The sequence below is a fragment of the Hetaerina americana genome, unplaced genomic scaffold (genome assembly GCF_022747635.1).
Source record: "Hetaerina americana unplaced genomic scaffold, ioHetAmer1.1.p SCAF_108, whole genome shotgun sequence".
NCBI lineage: Eukaryota > Metazoa > Arthropoda > Insecta > Odonata > Calopterygidae > Hetaerina > Hetaerina americana.
In genome coordinates this window covers 317,120-337,506 of record NW_027286159.1, presented here as the reverse complement: position 1 = coordinate 337,506, position 20,387 = coordinate 317,120, and the positions used below count along the sequence as shown (strand labels likewise).

The 20,387-nt window shown below is 41.8% G+C and overlaps 1 protein-coding gene across 1 annotated transcript in view; it reads left to right on the top strand.

The window, feature by feature from the left end:
• LOC139700744 (protein turtle homolog A-like) overlaps positions 1–20,387 on the top strand; it is a gene marked incomplete at its 3' end in the record, with an annotated part of 336,828 nt that overhangs the window by 218,343 nt on the left and 98,098 nt on the right. Inside the window, exon 4 of the mRNA XM_071599180.1 lies at positions 8,361–8,474. Coding sequence (XP_071455281.1) covers positions 8,361–8,474 — 114 coding nt within the window. The remainder of the gene's footprint in view (positions 1–8,360; positions 8,475–20,387) is intronic.

Sequence of the window (20,387 nt, the reverse complement as noted above, 5' to 3'; positions counted from 1 at the left end):
TTGAGCTCCTTTTGAGCCCTTTGATGTAATAACAATGTTGACAAAATCTTCATCTTCCTGGACGCAGGTCAAAGTTTCTGCCCGCGACAGTTTCTGACCGCGAACCAATCACGATACTTATTGTATGGACCCTGTATGTTTTCATCAAGGGCACAGGTTTTCGATAATTAAAAATTTGGCGGTCTCTTGTCTGCGCATCAACGAAACCAAAAGCTATCCCGACTGGTAGACTGCCTTTAATTGCAATAATGCCGTGGCCTTTCAATGAATTGTTTTTTCTTACTCGTTGACTTCATACATTCACATGTGTGTAAGTACCCAGCGATCCTCCAAAACGGCGGGTGGCAGGGGGTATAAGCAACCGATGGCAAGGTTAAGATAGAAGAAGAATTTTCAAATGGATAGGAAAAGGGAAAAAATTCACTAAAATTCCTGACAAGTTATCACTGTGCAAGCCAATGTACATGTTAGTTGAAGACTTATTTTCAAAAAAGTGTTAATTTAACTCCCAATAGAAGTTCTAGCGTATATTAAAAAGCAGAGCATGGAAATGAAACACCACCACTTATACGCCAGGCCAACACCATACCTAGAACATGCAGTGGTAGAAAGCTAGACACCATGCAACCTATAGCGTTGGAAAGCAAACAGTGGGAAATTCTATTAAACCAAGGCCATGCAACTTACGTATGGTCCCCACCCCTGGCGTCACAGGTGGAAAATGCGGCAACCCGGACCGCGAGGCATCGTCCCCGCGGACCGCGTGAGGCATGGTCCCCGCGGGGCGTAAGAAGGCTGAGAGGGGGAACTTGAAAATACCACAGGAGGGTCGTTACGCACTGTACGTATAAGTGTCTAGGTGACTTCATGGATAAAAAGGATGCATGAGTGCGGAAATCCTAGATAAAATACAGCAAGGAAACAGGATAAAAAATGCAAATGGTTAACTATTGAAAAGCAAACTCGTTTGCCTTGATACAAAAATGAAAATATTACAGACATTTCTTAGACGAGTCGTCACTTATGGAGGTGAGGCATAGTCAGTTACATACATGGATAAAGAATTACTGAGTAAATTAGGAATAATAGTCATGCGTAATATGTATGGCCCAATCAAAGAAAATGATACATTGAGAATAATACTCCAGAAAATCTCACTAGTTTAATAAAATACTATATATCATAAATAACCAGAAAATAGAAACATATTAAAACATTAGAATATTAGAATATCGTAGGGTTTATGATATCTCTGCAGATAAAATATTTAGGCCACGTGGGAGGAAAGGATGAGGAGCGAATACCAAGGAAAACCCTGAAGACGCAGGTCAATAAAAACAGGAAGAGGAGTCAACCTAGAAGAAGATGGATGGATGACATGTTGAAGCTTCAACTTGAAAGAATGAGAGTGAGATTCTAAGAATCAATGGTGAAGCACAAGAGACAACGGAAGAAATTGGTGTTGGAGCCCAGAGCTCACAACGGGCTGTAGCCCTAAACGAGAAGAAGATGAACCGATTCGATTTCCAGCGACATCACCCACGGAAATTGACCTTTTAGGCCTGTTTCCTCTTCGTATGTCAGTGGCACCGCTACAAAAAGCCATTGACAATGAGCGATAGATATGAAACATAAGTTCTTTCAAATTGTTACGAATTTTTTGTAGCACCAAATTCGAATATAAAAATGGGTCATTAATTTGGAATTTTTGTCACTCTTCGGATATATATATATATATATATATATATATATATATATATATATATATATATATATATATATATATATATCTTCGAAATGGAACGCTCTTCGGCGACGCACAAATATATAAAAAAACAGATGTAGATTTTTAGAATATAGAGACACAAATAAAGGACACTCACAATTTGTTATTTGACGTTTCGACAGCTCGGCTGTCGTCTTCAGAATGGCGTTCTCGGGGGAGAGCGGCGAGGACATGTGCGGGAGAGAGGTGGGGGAAGGAGAGGTAAGGGACCAATAGGAAATGAACAAGGGGGTGGGGGGATATGTAGGTAGCCATATGATGCAATCAGTGGGCTTGGTTCAGCCCGGGCGGTTTAAATGATTGGGCCACCCAGATATGCGCCATCTCGCGGGTTCTCACCTCTATTATACTAGCAGATTTGGGAAGGATTTCAATCACCGAAACGGAGAAGCAGTCGTCAAAAGATTGATTGTGGGAACCATTGTGAGTAGGGATGGCATAATTAAGAAAGGTGGGAGATTTGGTGGAATATCGGTGGTTAATCATGCGGAGGGAAAGTGCGGTCGTGCATTCGCCCACGTAGAAGGCAGGGCAGAAGTTACAGGAGAGGCGATATATAATATTTTTTGAGGTACAGGTGGCGAGCGGTTGGGATTTGGTACTGAGTGAGGGGGAGGGTTTTAAAAGATGACAGCATTTGCAGTGTGGGCGGTTGCAGGGTGCGGATAGGGGCGGGGGAAAGACGGGGGTGCTTGCAGTTGGTTTTGTGGACTTGAAGATGTCTCGCAAGTTCGACGGGCGTTTAAACGAAACAGAGGGACAATGTGGGAATAAAAGTGATATGGACTGAGTGTTATTAATAATTGGGAAGAGGTCACGGGTTTAATGTTTTATTTTGTGTGTTCCAGGGAAGAAAGTGGTGATAAGATTAGGGCATTTTGCACGACCGTACTTTCCCTCCGCATGAATAACCACCGATATTCCACCAAATCTCCCACCTTTCTTAATTATCCCATCCCTACTCACAGTGCTTCCCACAATCAATCTTTTGACGACTGCTTGCATGCAGAAAATGCATAATTTTCTGTTGGCAAGTTGTAAGTGAGAGGAAATATTCGATGAATCCATATGATCAGGCAGCCCGATCCCACGTGGCATGAACCACTCCAGGGCACGAGAACAAGTGCCCATTACATGCTATCCCAACGAGGGAAGTGCTTGCGCTGTTTTTTAAAATCATTTGAGTTGAGATGCACTACGGAAAATGCACAGGACCATCATTTTGTTGAAGAAAGACGTTGTATGGAGTTGGTTTTGAGAGACTAATTAGAAACATTTAGAGAGAAGGGTTTGGCCGAAAGAATTTTTCAGATCGGTTTTAATTCCAATCCCATAAAAAATAAAAGACAGCGTTGTGTGGGGAACATAGAATAATGAGTTTTATTTTATACGGCTATAATTGGTGTTCAGAATCATCAATTAGAAGATGGAGAGCAGGGTAAATGATTACTTAGTGGATGATCAGTTAGGGTTTAGGAAGTGGAGAGGCACTTGTGATGGCATTGCAGTAATAATACATAGAATACAATCAGGATATATTTGTATGTCTTTCATATTTCGTAAAGACGTTTGATAGAGTGGATTGAGAAAGACTAATAAATTTGGTGCAGAAAATATGAGTGGATTGGCGAGATGGATGACTTATTCACAATCTGTACATGAGTCAGATATCTCAGGTGCGAATTAAGGGCGGAGAGTCCGGATGGGCAGTGCTAGGAAGAGGTGTAAGGCAGGATTGCCCATTGTCACTGTTGCTGTTCAACATATACGCGGAGTAAATTATTAAAGAGCATGGGAGGAACTGGAGGCAGGAATGAAAATCGATGGGAAATACGTAAAATCTTTTAGGTGTGCTGAAGAAGCTAATATTAAAAAAATCGAAGTCATTGTAAAAGTAGTAAAAAATCAAATCACTAGCAAGGAGAAGATTAAACCCTGCGCGCGCATCTAGTGGATTCATAGTTTAATGTGTTTTTGCATATTACTTGCTTTTAAATGTATTTGCATGTTTTTAAGTTAAATAAGCTTTGCATGAATATAATAGTTTCTTGAGTTTGCATTAGCATGTCCTTTTGTTTGTTTTGTATGTAGTTCCATTCTGTTTTACGGGTTGTGTCCTAACACTGCCCGCCACACACCCTTACGGTGGCGTGCGGGGTATTGTATAGATTTTCATAATGACGCGTTGATTAGTCAGTCAGCCAAGGGTTTGCCATAAAATGGCGAGCGAATTGGATAATCAGTACGTATGGGATGAAAATAAATGCAAAGTATAGGGGTTTTATCGGTTTTCGAGGAAGGCTAACTTAAATATTAAAAAAGGCGGGCAAAGACTAGATCCGGTGGTATAATTCACGTAACCTGGAAGTGTTGTGGACCACAGTGGTAAAAGGTCATAGTTATGGTCTTGAGAAGAACATTTTCATTGGTCAAAGAATGTTTTACATTAGTTTTGGGGAGGAAATTGATGACAGGGGCATTGCGTGCAAATGTTAAGGAAGGGCTCATAAAATCTTTGATATTGAGCGTAGTTACGTACGGCGCAGAAACATGGCCAATGAAGCAGGATTATTGGCGTATATTGGATGCTTTTGAAATGTGGGTGTGGAGAAGGATGGAGAAGATTGAATTGACTGAACGGAAAACAAATTAGGAAGTGGTGAGGAAGGAGAAAGGATTCTTAGGAAAAGTTATAAAAAGCAAGAAATAGCGACGCGGAGGTTATTGGGATATTGAAGACTGTTATAAAGTAGAGAACGTTTGGCAAACGACGAAGGGGAAGGAATGCGTCTAGAATGGAATGAAGGGAGGAGGAAGGAATCATGTGGAATCGAAGAGGGGCTAACTTTAGTGTCCGATTTCTGGTTGTGTTTTTGGTTTGGAAAATTGGAAAGACTTTGTTCACCTAAAGCCTACCTTAACCGGTAGAATTCCCGATACAGTGCGGTTGATGGCAGAGTCAAAATACGTGACGTCGTCCGGGGTGCATCGGTGACGCAACAGCACCGCATCTCTTCTGTTGCTAAACTTAGTCACCACGTTAATGTTTGTTTGTCTATTAACGATGTTTGGCGATAATTGTTTAACTCATCTCGTGTTCGGGTGATGTTAAATTCATTTTGGGGGTTTTCAGTGTAAAATAATATGGATCATATCGATAAAAGTGTCCATAAATTATACGCGAGTCTTTTCCAATGCCATGTTGCTCTAGCGCAACTTTTTCAGCACCGGAAAAAGTATTTTAATTTTCTCTAGGATGAAAGGAAGCCTACACAACCGCTTAACTTTAATGTAAAAAATATACCATAGCAATGCATGTGTCAAGCGTTATGACTTTGTGTAAAGAAACAAGTCATAAAATACGCTTGTCTTAATGGTGATTGCTATAATAAAAATAATAAGTCTTTATTAGAACGAGATTGAGGCTAAATATTTCCTTCTTACACCTAACCCCTACACTCACTGTATGTTATTTAAAACGTGTTTTTTATAAGTGTAAAACACTTAGGTGATAAAAAAGCGAGCACGTCTCCAAACCATTTAGAGGGCGTTTTAGTTGGCGTCAATTTTGTCAAATGAAATCATATTAAAATTAAAATAATTATAATATTTGTCTTTTTAACGCGTATGTGCTCGCTATTTACTTATAATTCGTGAAAATTTGTTTTACAATCAATTCTTATTACGTAAGTCTGCTGATTAACTTTACGCGTTCTCTCCGTTATGCGCTTACGGTTAAGTTTACCGATGCCCCAATGTTTTTTTTTCACAAAGGTTGTACAGTACCACTGAAGGCTTCTCTTTCTTGCGGGAAGCGCTCATAAGAACTCGTTAGTTTTGCTCCATTCTTTTTCCTCAAGTCCAGAGCCTCCGTTTTCCTTGCCTCGGCATCTTATTATTTTAATGCATATCACGCTTATAGTAGATTAGGCGCGCGCATGATTAAGTTTTATAGGGAATCCATTAAGGTGCCCCAGTTATTCCTTGTTTCCATTGTTCCTCGTCGTTCCATTAAAATTTCCACGCTACTTTTTTAAATAAATATTTACGAAGAGGTCTCCCTGAAATTCTTATAAAATGGCGAGAGCGCTGTATATTATGGTAGTGAATCTGCGACAAACCCCCAAAAATATCTGCATGACGCTCATTTCCTCCAAATTTCTGGACTTGATGGATTAAATATGGGGCATTAAAGAAGGCAAAACGGAAGCGAGGGTCCCATTATGGGGAAAGAACCAGGAGCAAACATTTAGGGCGGCGCGTAAAAGATAGCAGAGCTATAATGTCCTACGGTAATCTACATTAAATAAGGAATAATGTGGGTTTGGAGTCTTGCAGTCTTTAAATTGAAATATTACAAAACATTCCCTGTCGATTGCTTGGGGGGTTTTATTTTCTCTTTGGTGCTCCATTGGTCCCATATAAGTTTAAGGCAATGAATAACACCAAATATTTTTACATTTGGGACCTATATTATTGAGAATATGCTGCGTGAAACGAACTTTTAACCGGTTACAAGTCAAACTCGATCGCACTAATGACCATACAGTTATGAGGTGATTGTTTCAGTGGTAATAGCCAATAACTTTGCTGCAAGACCCAGTTTTTTCCGTCAAGCCTCACAGAGGAACTAGGTTTATTATTGGATAATAAGATAATAAAGAACTCGTTTAGCGAGTATGCCTATTAAATTGTTATGTTCGATAATACTACATTTATTCCTGAATATGGTCGTCCTTCTTAACTCCTATTATTTTTTTAATCATATTATATCCGAAAGAAAATTGATAAATATTTGAATGCTGTAAGAAGCAGTAAGAAAATTGTCAATAGGAACATTAATTCTCCGAATTTGTTTTATGCACACAAGCAACGATTTGTGTGCTACTTAAGCTATTAATAAATAAGTTTTAGTTGAAAATGTATCCTCGAAAATTTATGTGGTTGATAATATATTATCATTACCATAAATATTTCAATCCTATGATTACTTTACTGCAGCCCTCCCTCCCTATTTAGTGTTATTTCCCCCCCCCCTTAGATAGGTTCCCTGTTTTACGTCCTTCTTAATTTGCCCTATTCACTTGTTTCTTGGCCTCCTCTTGGGATCTTTCCTTCAATGTTTCCTTCTATTATGCTTCTAACTAATCCATTGTGCCTCAAGGTATGTCAAACCCATCTAGTTCTTCTTTGCCGCAGAACTCTCATTTTGGTCCTTTCCTCTTCTGCTCTTCTATTTACTTCATCGTTCCTTACATTGTCTGTCCATTGAATCGTCAGCATTTTCATATTTATATGCAAAAAGTAATGTCTATATCGTTAATAATTGCACGAAGTTAATAGAAAGTTCGACAAAATAAAATGGGCTGCATGGACTGCGATTTAAAGGAGGCGGGACAAGTCGGTGCTGGATGCATTGCGAAACCGTGGGACTGTGGTATACATAGATGTGAGAATGCTGGTGTGAGGTGGTGAGTGCGAGGCAGAAGAATGAAAAGTGTTGATGGAAATTTACATTATATAACCATAAACACAATGTCAGACCCGTAAATACCGGTTTCGTCGCCTTTGACAACTGTTTTAAAGAAGTTTCGGTCGTCTTTTGAACGATTGAGCAGCTCCTGGCTCATGTCAAGGCGTTTTTGCCTCTGTTCATCCGTTAAAATTCGTGGCACAAATTTGGACGCGACGCGTTTCATGCCCAAAATTTCTGTCCAAATGGTAAAACACGATTCAATCCTATTGTCAACTCCATTCGCAATCTCCCTGACAATTAACCTACAGTTTGAGCGCACTAAATCACCCACATCGTTGACGTGGGCGTCGTTGGTTGATGTCGATGGTCGTCCACTTCTCGGTTCTTCATCGGTCGAGGTTTATTCAGACTGAATACGGTTGTACCGACGAAAACACTGTGCTCGACCAATGGTTACATTGCCAAATGCCTTTTGAATCATTGTACAAGTTCCAGTTGAACCTTTACGGAGGTTAACAAATCATTCAATGCACACACGCTGCTTCTTCAACACCTCCATTCTCACCGACACAATAATTTGTACAGCAAGCTCAGACAAGATCCGCTGTTGTGCGGAGACAAGTCGAGATAGAGCAACAAACAATACGATGTTTTACTTCTCACAGAAGCCGCTGGAAGGAAACACCTCACTGATTATGATCCATTAAGCATTTCGCGCGTAGAAAGACCAGTCTCATCTTTTTTTGTACAGACTTCGTAATGTGCATAATGGACTTTAAGGTTTTATTGTGTGTTTTTTCCAAGTAACAGAAGTAGAGTAGTGTGTAGTACTGGGGTAGTACATCAAAATCCACCTCTAATACCCCGCATACTACTACTGATAATGATACACTAAATAACCGTCTGCCATAGAGTCACTCTTGCATGCTCACGCGCCCTCTCGAATGTCAGAATTAAACTCCGGATGGGTGAGGCGGTTGGTGGGCATTGGCGACATATGATTACGCATGAACAATGAGTTCCTTATAGCCGCTCGTCCACTGACATCCTCTTTCCCCTTCTCTCCTCTTCCGGTCGCGGGGTGGCGTTGGCGTGCAGTTCCACCGCAGAAAGTGACCGTCCTGGATTCGACGGGCGAGGAGATCCGAGGCGGAGTGCTGGGGCCCCTCCTCGAGGGAGACGACCTCTCGCTCGCGTGCCAAGTGGAAGGGGGTGAGTACACCACCCCATCCCCCCCCGCCCTTCTTTCGCGGCAGTAAGGTGGGGGGGGGGCTGTTTTGGGGAAGGGTGTGTTCCATTTCACTACGTTTCCTCGCTGGAGAGTTAGAGGAGGATTCAGGTGAAATCTCACATAAAGTTCATCATCGCATCATTTGGGATTTGTATGCGCAGAAGGTGTTCTATTCTTTGGTAATCAAGGGCAGAGTTAACTGTCCTTGATCACCAAAGAACACATCGTTTAAAAGCTTACCGCCACTTCATAATTAAGTGAAGAATTCATGAATGTGTTAAAATGGTTTTGGAATATGTTTTGTTTCGCATTATGTTGTCTGATATCACTTGTTTCATATCAGAAAATGTTTTTAGCATAAATGCATTCAGCATAATGACCAGCAAATGCATGACAGTAATGAATAACGCTTTTTTCAATCTAAATGAGTATATTTCCTTCTTGTTCCTTAAAAAATGCCTGTTTGGCATATTGATGAAAGGGTAATTATATTCCTGAAAAAGGGGTGACGTTCCCTTTCATTCTCGTGGTTCACTACAAGAGAGGAGGGGGAAATAAATTCGAAAATGACCGAAGACTGCATTTGAGGATTATGTTGCGTGGTGTTTCTTGGATGGGTTGTCTGGGTCAGTTTTGTACCTCTTGAGACTTAAGTTAACCCTGACGTTGCCGTAAGAGCGATAAATGAATAAATAGCATGTGATAAGTACTGTGTCCCACGCAACTGGACTAAATATCTTTAAAGAGGATTGAAGAGCCCAGATGTTTTCTTGAAAATAAACCACGTGGCTTGGATTTATAAGGCCCAGAATTCCACGCAGGCCTCTCCTGCGAACCTGTAATTCATGGCACTACGAAGGTTTGTCTCATGATCATACTGAGATATTGAAATTAAATAATTGTCTTTGTAATTTCACACACTTTATTTAAAAAATACGACCCAGGTTTCGACGCTGAAAGTCATCATCAGGTGGTCCTCATAGAAGCAAACTTGGTATATATATACTTCTGATCAAGAAGGGGAGGTTAGTCAGAAAGGGAGGGTGGAGGGGTTAAAAGGTTACAATGCAGCTGGAAAAAAATGGAATTACATCTCATTACAAAAATGTAATTTACCTTTTTTCCAGCTACATTTTGACCTTTTTACCCCTCCACCCTCCCTCTCTAACTAATTTCCCTCTCCCCTTGATCAGAAGGTATATATACCAAGTTTGCTTCTATGAGGGCCACCTGATGATGAAGTTCAACGTCGAAACATTGGTCGTGTTTTTTAAATAAAGTGTGTGGAATTACAAAGTCAATTATTTTATTCCAATATGTTATGCAAATTCCATAAAGTTACGCATGAGACAAGAAATCATACTGAGATTTTTACTTCTTCCATAAGACTACTCCAGATTTAAGAGGGTACATTTGATGCACCCTGCTAGGCATGAACTGAAGTCCTTGACTCGCCAATCCTCAGATTCATGGATGGGTTTTTCAATGACGTATTAAATCCCGAGCCGGGACCAGAGTAAATAAACATTTTTCCTCATTCAATGCCTTCTCTTCCGTTAAAGCCGGTTTTTCGTTGCCTGCAATCCTTGCGTATTCAGACATTAATGGAAAGAATAGTTCAATTTTTTCTCTGAACAGGGGGATGAGGACGGATTGCGATCCCCTGGGCCAATGGGTGTATAGTATGAGGGGTGGAGCCCTCACGCAAGGCCTTTGGAGGGGCACTGGGTGTGTGCCCTTGCATTCCGTTCCCTCATTGAGAGCTAAGAGGCATTGCAGAGAAACCATTGTGTTAATGCAGCATTTCAGCGATTGCTCATGAAGAAAGAATTTCAATGATTCCAATCACCAAAGAAGATATTGTGCAGACGAACAGCAACTATCGCTTAAAAAATATAAAATCACTTTCAGGCAGTGATAAGAATTTCGAAATGTTTGTTTCCTTTCACCATGTGCGTGAAAGTAGTTCCATAATCAAAGAAAAGCATTTTTCTTACAGAGTGGTGTAAATTTTGAGTACTTTAATGTGATCGATAATCGTGGCGAATTTCTTTTGTAGCTATGTACTTTTTTTAATCATTTTTAGACGAGACATCTCTTTGAAATATTAAATATGGCGCCGAATGTTTTTTGGAGTGGCGGAGGGGGAATTCACGTCTAACGAATCCGTATAAAGGAGTGAGAAAATACGGAAGTGACCCTACTCGAAAATTAAGGACGACTCCCTGCGCAATACCGAACTGAAGGAAATCACTTCCTCATTTCAATGATTTGAAATAGACCAATAAAATGATTAATTCGTATAACTTGTCAGCACAACACAATTAGGAAAGATATTTATCAAATTAGTCATTCGTGGCTATAATACCGTAATCATCCGCCATTTCATTCGTTTAAGATCTACGCGTGAGAAATATTACCAAATCTTTCTGCTAGTTATGATCCGAGACGCCTTTTTTTCTGTTGATCTGCGGTGTAGATGCTTTGCAGTAAATCATTGACAGCGTTCCCGTTTTGTTCCCTTGCCATGACCGCATCGTCATCAGGTTCCTTGATGGACCCGAGTGTCGAACTTTTATCCTGCAGCTATTTTAAAAAATGAATACAGTTTTGAGGAAAAAGTTGATTACTGGTTTTTGAAATGGTATATTTGGGCATAAAATACACCTGTTAACGATACTTAATGAATTAAACTCTAAGCCTGTCCAATTTCAAACTGAGCTATTTATGTCAGAGTTAGCATAATTCAATTAAAATATCATTGAATAATTCAGGCATCTCTCATGTTTTCTCAGGATACAGCATTTAAAGAATTAAAAGACAAAGTTCTAATGGATTCTGAAATGAAAATATTGAAATATTTATAATAAAACATCTATAAATTATATTTCTATTCTAACGGCCTGAATTAACTGCTATCTATTCTGACACAAAATTGTTTTTCACGAGTATTTTCGAAGATTTGATTTTTTAACAAATTGAATGCTATAAAAAATGCTAGTATACATTTGAAATTCATCGGTTTTATCGCATTATAACGTTACTAACCTATTTAAAGTGTTCTATGTGAGTAATACTGATTTAATTTTTAGCCAGCGTAAGTTAATTTTGCAGTTATAGCTATGACGGTGTGTTGTAGGAAGGGAGTGTTGATTATTACGTAAATTAAATGACTCCTACACGTTCATTAACAAATTTACAACTGCAAGTCATCCTTTCTTAAATTAATTTTCGTTCCGATTAAAAGTTCCGATGACCTGTAATCTGAGCTTGGTGTACTTGCAAGGTCAAAAATAGTTGCTCCTGGTAGAATCACCCAGACCAGTTACGTAAATAGAAGGGTAGGAGGCGGATAAAAGGTAGTACATACCGCATCTGTTTCTCGGTGAGGCGCTGCAAAGGCGTCTGACCCCCATTTGGGCAGCCATTGGATGACGGCCTCACGTTACAAGCACTATTGAGGAAGAGTAATGCCCAGAGGCGGAGGAGGTGAGGCCACCTCGGCCATCATTAAGTAAAACCCTGCACCAGTGGTTATCACTGGAAAAGAAGACTGAAGAGGAGTCATCATTTTTGTTGGTTTTATTTTTTCACGTAGTGCGTTAGTATTCCAACATGAGCAACTATCTGTGGTGGTTCAGCGTGAGTTAGTCATTTGCAACATTTGTTTTCTTGTAGAGGAAGAAATATGTCCATGCTGGTGTTATGTAATTGAATGATCCAGGTCATGGCTGTGGAATTACGATATGAAATAGACATGACTGACTATTAATTTTTCATTGCATTGTTTTGCATATTTGATTGCACTTTAAATTGGCCACTTCGGACACCATGTACTAAATATTATTTTAATTTTAGTCCTTTGTGTACGTGTATCATTTCTTTAAACCACACTCACATTTTTAGCTCTTTACATGTACATATTATATTTGCGTGCATGGATGTCGTTTAAACACTAACGGTTCGGTTCTTGGGCAACATGATGAAAATATACCTGGATTCTCAGGCCATTCATGAGGAGTGTCGGCAAGCAGAAAAGATAAGTTAAATTTGTTAACGTATTGGTTTGTTTTCAATGGTGATACTTGATGAAGTAAACAACAAATATTGAAATAATCTTAATTCTCTGTGTACGTATGGATATCATTCCATTCACCAAAGATCTTAGCATACCATTAAGTTGTTAGAGCTGATATCACGCTCCACTTTATAATTTTCTACTTCTATATCTTCAGAGGAAGACGGATTGTTTCCGTCGAAATATCAAGAAATAACGTGTGAGTGTTCTTCTTTTTTTGTGTTTCAATATTGTGTATATATATATACATATATATATAATATTATATATATATATATATATATATATATATATATATATATATATATATATATCCCTCCCCGGACTACAACCTTGACGTGGTGGAAGGGCTTGTGCGTTCCGATGACCCCTAGAGCTGTGCTGGCGGGAGTAATAAAAATTGCTCCTGGTAGGGTCACCCATGCCAGATAGGTCGAAGGTTAGGAGCCAGACGAAAGGTAGTCCACGCAGCGTCTGTTCCTCAGTGAGGCGGCTGCAATGGCGTCTGACCCCAGTGGGGCGACCAGTAAGTGATGGTGTCACGTTAAAAACACTATTGAGGAAGGCAACGGGAAACCACCTCAATTATCATTCCCAAGAAAAATATGATGGACAATAGAGATATTTTGAGTCCTGGCAACCACGGGGCTCGGCCCAATCGGCTGTGTGTCGTGCCCGGCAGCGGGGGAGGCAAGGCTTCCGCGGTCGTCATCCAACGAAACCCTTGCAAGGGAAAACCAGCAGCAGCAGGACAGAAGACGCAGGAAAAGAAGAACATATTAGTTAGAATAGGAACGTGGAATGTTAGGACAATGATGAGGACAGGGAAATTGGAGAATGTTAAGCGAGAGATGAAAAGGGGAAATATAGATATTTTAGGTCTATGCGAGGTGAGATGGAAATACAGCGGGGATTACTGGAGTGATAAGTATAGAATAATATACTGCGGTGGAGACGAGAGCCAACGAGGGGTTGCCATAGTATTAAATGAAGAGGTAGGAAGAAGCGTAGCCAACATAAAGCAGGTAACAGATAGAATACTACTAGTGGAGATGAAAGCAGAACCGAAGAACTTAGTTATTATTCAGGTATACATGCCACCGAGCAACCATAAGGAAGAAGAGGTCGATAGGATGTACGATCAGTTAGAGGACATAATCGCGTTTGTTCCTGCAGGGAAACATTTGATAGTGATGGGGGATTGGAATGCAACGGCAGGCGAAGAAAGAGATGGTGATGAGGTGGGGGACTACGGTTTAGGCACGAGGAATGACCGCGGTGAGAAAGCAGTTGAGTTCTGCAGAAGCCAGGGGTTAGTCATCACCAACACTTGGTTTAGACACCACAAAAGACGCAGGTATACGTGGAAAATGCCAGGTGACTCAGGAAGATATCAGCTAGATTATATCCTGGTTAAACACAGGTTTAGGAACAGTGTGATAAATTCCCACAACTTCCCGGGAGCGGATGCGGACTCAGACCATAATTTAGTTGTTATGAAATGTAGCGTACGTTTCAAAAAGATAAGGCAGGGGCGGCGAGTTAGAAAATGGAATGTAGAAGCATTAAATGGGTTGAATAGGAAGGAATACAAACAGACGGTAGAGAAAATCATGGAGGATGGCAAAGGGCTTAGTACTATCGAAGAAAAATGGGAAATGATCAAGAAAGGCTTGTCTAAAGCCGCAAAAGACACTATTGGAACCGTTAACGCTAGAAGGACTAGGAAACCATGGATCACGGATGAGATGATTACAAAGATGGAAGAGCGGCGAAAATGGAAGAATATAAATACAGAATTAGGCAAAATGAAGTACAAAGAATTGAACAATAAATTGAGGCGGGCAACAAATAAAGCAAAACAAGCATGGTGGAAGACGCAGTGCGAGGATATGGAAAGTCTGCAGAGGAAGGGTGAAATCGGTGCGCTGTACAGCAAAGTTAAATCGTTATCGGGAAGTAAGAAAGGGAGATCTATGCTAACAGTTAGAGATATGGCGGCTAAGGTAATAGTTGACGCAGGAAAGATCCAAGAGGGATGGAAGGAGTATATAGAAGAACTGTATAGTAAAGAACTTAGATCAACAAAGTTAGACATTGAAAATGAAAATGACGTAGAGGAAGACAGCTTAGGTCCAGGCATACTAGACAATGAGATAGAAAGGGCGTTAAGGGAGATGAAACTAAATAAGGCGCTGGGGGTGGATAACATTCACGCGGAACTTTTAAAATGCGTAGGAAAATGTGGGAGGAAGAGACTATATGGGCTGATTCGTAGTATTTATGAGGAATGAATCTGACGGAACACTTTGTGAGATCAGTTTTAGTTCCTATCCCGAAAAAGGTAAAGGCTACATCATGTGAGGACTACAAGACGATAAGTTTGATATCACATGCAGCTAAAGTTGTTCTCAGGATCATAAACAAAAGGATAGAGAGTAGGGCAAATGATTACTTAGGGGATGATCAGTTTGGGTTCAGGAAGGGGAGAGGTACGCGTGATGTCATTGCAGTAATGAGATTATTAATCGAGAAGAATATAGTATACAGCCAGGAGGTATTCAGCTGTTTCGTAGATTCCAAAAAAGCGTTTGATAGAGTGAATTGGGGAAAACTAATGGGTATATTGCAGAAAATAGGAATAGGTTGGAGGAAAATGAGACTAATCCGCAACCTTTGCATGTCCTAGACTGCTCAGGTGCGAGTGGGGAACGGGGAGTCCGGATGGGCAGTGTTAGGAAGAGGTGTAAGGCAGGGTTGCCCATTATCACCGTTGATTTTCAACCTGTATGCAGACGAAATGATCAAAGAGGCGAGGGAGGAACTGGAGGTGGGAATGAAAGTGGGCGAGGAATTTGTAAAATCAGTTAGGTTTGCTGATGACCAAGCTTTAGTTTGTCAGTCAGCCAAGGGGCTGCAAGCATTGCTGAGTGAATTGGAAATTCAGTGCGACAGGTATGGGATGAGAATCAATATTAATAAAACAAAGGTTATGCGATTTTCTAGAAAGAAGAAGGCCAAGCTTAACATTAGAATAGGAGGGCAAAAATTAGAGCAGGTAAAACAGTTTACGTATCTCGGTAGTGTTTTGGACCAACACGGTCAAAGTAGTAGGGACGTAAGGAGAAGAATTGCGCTAGGCAAAGAGGCTTTCACAAGGAGGAGGGAGTTGATGAAGGGGACATTGAGTAAGGATATTAAGAAAAGACTCGTAAACACTTTGATATGGAGCATAGCTATATACAGCGCGGAAACGTGGTCATTGAAGCAGGAGGATAGACGTAGATAGGAAGCTTTTGAAATGTGGGTATGGAGAAGAATGGAGAAGGTGAAATGGACAGAGAAGAAAACAAACGAGGAAGTATTTGGTATGGTGGGCGAGGACAGGGGTTTGTTGGGAGAAATCCTATGGAGGCAGGAAAAGTGGCTGAAGGGGCTGTTCACCGGTAGTGGGATGTTGAAGACTGTGATAGAGGGGAGAATGTTGGGCAAAAGAGGAAAGGGAAGGAGCAGGATAGGGATGTTGGACGGGATGAAGGGAGGAAGAAAGTACTCAGAGATGGAGAGGGACCTGATAGAGAGTAGGATGATGGATTTTGTGTTTTGTAGGAGTAATAAAAGATTTGTTTGGTAGTTGTGTCCATCCAAAAACCTACCTTAACCGGTAGAATACCTTAAAAAAAAAAAAATATATATATATATATCTATAAATATATATATATATATAAATATATATATATATATATTCGTCCGAAAAATAAGTGTACTGCGCTCAGGAAAAAAAATTGATTACACTTTTACATATCTTTAGCTAATATTCCTCAAAATAGGACCCTTGTGAGTCGATACACTTGTTCCAGCGGCGTTCTCATTCCTGGAACGCTCCCGCGAAGGCATCATCGGGAACCTCTCGAAGACACGTCGTCACGGCCTCTTTGACGGCGTCCAAAGTCCCGTATCGCGTTCCTTTCAAACTCCTCTTTATCTTCGGGAACAGAAAGAAGTCCGGTGGTGCCAAGTCCGGGCTGTAGGGCGGGTGCGGCAGCGTTGCCACGCCGTGCTTGGCCAAGAAGTCCGACACGACAAGCGCGGTGTGAGACGGCGCATTGTCGTGATGCAGCCGCCATATGTTTTTGATCGCTGGCCGGACGCGGGCGACTCGTTTTCGAAGCCTGTCGAGCACTTGGACGTAAAATGCAGTATTTACAGTTTGTCGTTCAGGTACAAATTCGTAGTTGACGACTCCCCTTTTGTCAAAAAAGACAATGAGCATCGCTTTGATCCGAGATTTGCTCATGCGAGCTTTCTTTTGACGGGGTGATGATGGGGTGTGCCACTCCGCACTTTGTCTCTTCGACTCCGGGTCGTACTCAAAGATCCACGTCTCGTCACCCGAAACAACGTTCTCTAAAAAATGTGGATCATTTTTGCAGTGATCCGCAAGTTGTGTCGCGATTTCCAAACGATTGAGTCTTTGATCATCACTGAGCACTTTCGGCACCAACTTTGCACAAATTTTTCGCATCTGTAATTGGTGCCTAATAATCTCGCGCACTATTGTTTTTGGCACATTACACTGCTCTGCTGTCATCCGAACACTAAGACGACGATCAGAGTTCAGTACATCGCGAACTTTTCGCACATTTTCGTCGGTGAGTGTCGTTGATGGGCGTCCAGGCCGTGGTTCGTCGTCGACCTCTTCTCTGCCCTCCACGAACATCTTGTGCCACCGAAAGATCATGTTTCTGGACATGGCTGACTCCCCGTAAGCCTGGTTAATCATACCGACAGTTTCGGTAGACGATTTCCCAAGCTTTACCGCAAATTTGATGGAATAACGCTGCTCCAAAAACTTCGGCATCGCGTTCCGTGACGTGGGTCGAGCGTGGAGGTTCGCGTTAACAGAGCTCCTCACTACACCACAGCTCAGAGCCGACTGTCTTTTTCAGCGTCGCTTGCCGACTGCCTTTTTCAGCGTCGCTTGCCGACATACCCCCCTCAAATCGCAGCCCGTCAGAGCGGTGCTGGGCGCGCCTGGAGCGGCGGGAAAAAATCAGTACACTTATTTTCCGGACGAACCCTGTATATATATATATATATATATATATATATATATATATATATATATACAGTATATATATACAGTTTATACATATATATATATATATATATATAAACCATAAACACAGTAATCAACCCGAAGGTCGGTTTAGTAGGTGATGGTAGATATCACCCAGTACTAAGCCCTATACGGCTTGTGAAAATTCACACCCAGAGTGCCTTGCCCGGGAATCGAGCCCGGGACCCTCTGGTCAGCAGTCCAACGCTCTACCCACTGGACTACCGCGACCCACACATATATATATATATATATATATATATATATATATATATATATATATATATATATAAAATTATTAAGTTGTCTACCAGTAAAGATAGGTTTTGGATGGACACAACTACCAAATAAATATTTTGTGACTCCGACCGAAACACAATCCAGGAACCTACTCTGCATCAATCCCCTTTTCCTCTCTGAGTACTTCCTTCCTCCCTTCATCCCGACCAACATGCCTATCCTGTTTCTTCCCTTTCCTCGTTTGCCTAACATTCTCCCCTCTATAGCAGTCTTCACATCCCACTGTCGATGAATACACCCTTCATCCACTTTTCCAGCATCCTAAGGATTTTTCCCTCTTCGCCCAGGGCTGGTACCGTCACTTCATCATTTGTTTTCCTTTCCGTCCATTTCACCTTCTCCATTCTTCTCCAAACCCGCCAAGTTAAACCGAAACAAAACAGCAATCCACTGAATGGGTCTTCCAAGGCGAGCCGACAGAAGTGATTCGGGCACGAAGCTCATCGAAGCAAATGGTCTGCTGTTTCTTCGGAACAACTGGGCATGTAGCAACCGCACCGTTAGACTAAAATAGAGCTGTAAATTCTGAATGGTACGCGAGCATTTGTTTGCCAGAAGTACTTGTTGAAATACGGAAAAAAAGGCAGCAACGAAGGACCATTTTTCATCATGACAATGTAAGCTCTCACAGAACGGCTGAAACAACTACCTATTTGACCGGCCAATGCGTCGAATTGATGGGTCATCCTCCGTACAGCCCTGATTTAGCACGAAATGCCTTCTTTTTATTCCCGTTTATCAAGAAACGTGGCCAACGTTTTTCGGCTCCTAAAAAAACCGTTGATGCTTTAAAAACCATGTTTTTGAGGTACCTCAATCGGAATGGAAAAAGTGTTAAGAAAATAGGTTCGAGCGTATGCGAAAGTGTATTCATTATCATGGAGAATACTTCGAAAAACAATGAAACCATTTTCAATAATAAATAACTGTCTTGTCATCATTAGGCTGAAAATATAAATAGCAACCCTCGCGTATACAGGTATATACATAGAGTATGTGTATGTAATTATACCATATTATTTCGTCGAGGTCTTAATGACTGCTGTATTCACAAAAAATCTTACTTAAAAAAAAGGCACAAAAGAAGCAAGTGCTTAACACATTATTTTGCATGATATCGCCGAAATAGATCAATCAGATAGCATTATCCTTACATAAATAGGACCTTACCGGTCATGGATGCCCTTATTGCCGTGGACGTTGTTTTGTCCTTTGAATATGGTTTTTGGAAGGGCGTGTTTCCCTTTAATGAAGCGAAAATACGCATTCGTCCAAATATGGCGCAGTAAGTGAGAAAAATGCCTCCTCCTGCTCCTCCTTCGACAAATTTCCGCAGGCGCGGGGGGAAGCGTTTTTCTCAAACCAAAGGAGAAGTTATCTGGGAGCTCGGGAGGACCGCCATCCCGGAGAGGAAATATTTCCGGCTGAGGCGGAGGAGAGGAATCACGGCGAGAAATCATGCGTGGAGGACCTACCCCCTCCTATTCTTTGACTGTTTGGGGGGGGGGTTTGGGGTATCGAGTGCCTGGGGAGGGGAGGGAGGGAGGACGGTCTTCCGGAGGAAGGGAGTCGTTGCGCCATCCGGTGAGAGAGTGGCGAAATAAATTCCACTCAGCTCTTGTTAAGCGCGAGCCGCTGGGAAAGCAGTTGGAGGGGCGGGATGAGGTGGCAGGGGCGGGAGGGAGTGGGCTCTAAAGGGAAGAAGAAAGGAGAGGGAGGGAGGGGGGGCGCCTTGGGAGAGAGAGGACGGGGGGTGGGCGGGTGTCCCGAGCCCCCTCTCCTCTAACCCACTATCCCTTCAACCACCCCGCGACTCACCCCTTTTGCACGGAACGCGGGTGAGAGGGGGGAGTCTCCATCCCCTGGGCCCCTCCCCCGGATTCCCACTGACGACTGTGCATCTCCGAATACCGGGACCCATTCATATTACGCTCCATAGCCCCCCCCTCTTCGCCCCCGTTTCAAAAAATTCCCCGACTGAAGCTAAATACGCATTAAGTCTGGTTCACGATTGACTCACCTCCGCAATCCTACTCATACCTTCTTGAGAATGCATGTGTATGAGTTTAAATGTCTGGTTATTAAGCCCTAGTGCTGGTCGATTCATATGTGTGTCAACGGGCCACACGGCAGTTATTAGCCGAGGAATGCGTTGGGAAAAGGAGGGAGGTTGGAGAGAAACTTGGCGTGGGAATTAGCCTACTCTTAACAAGAGGCGCCAAGGGGGCACAGCATTACGTCCCATCCGACGGACGGCACATTCACATAAAGTGCTCTTCACAAAACACTTCAAGTAGGAATCGGGGTACCACTGAAAACAATCTGCCGCCTCCAGGATTCGAACTCCGGCCCTCTCGGTGGGAAGCCAGTACATTAGCCACCACACCACCCTGATCC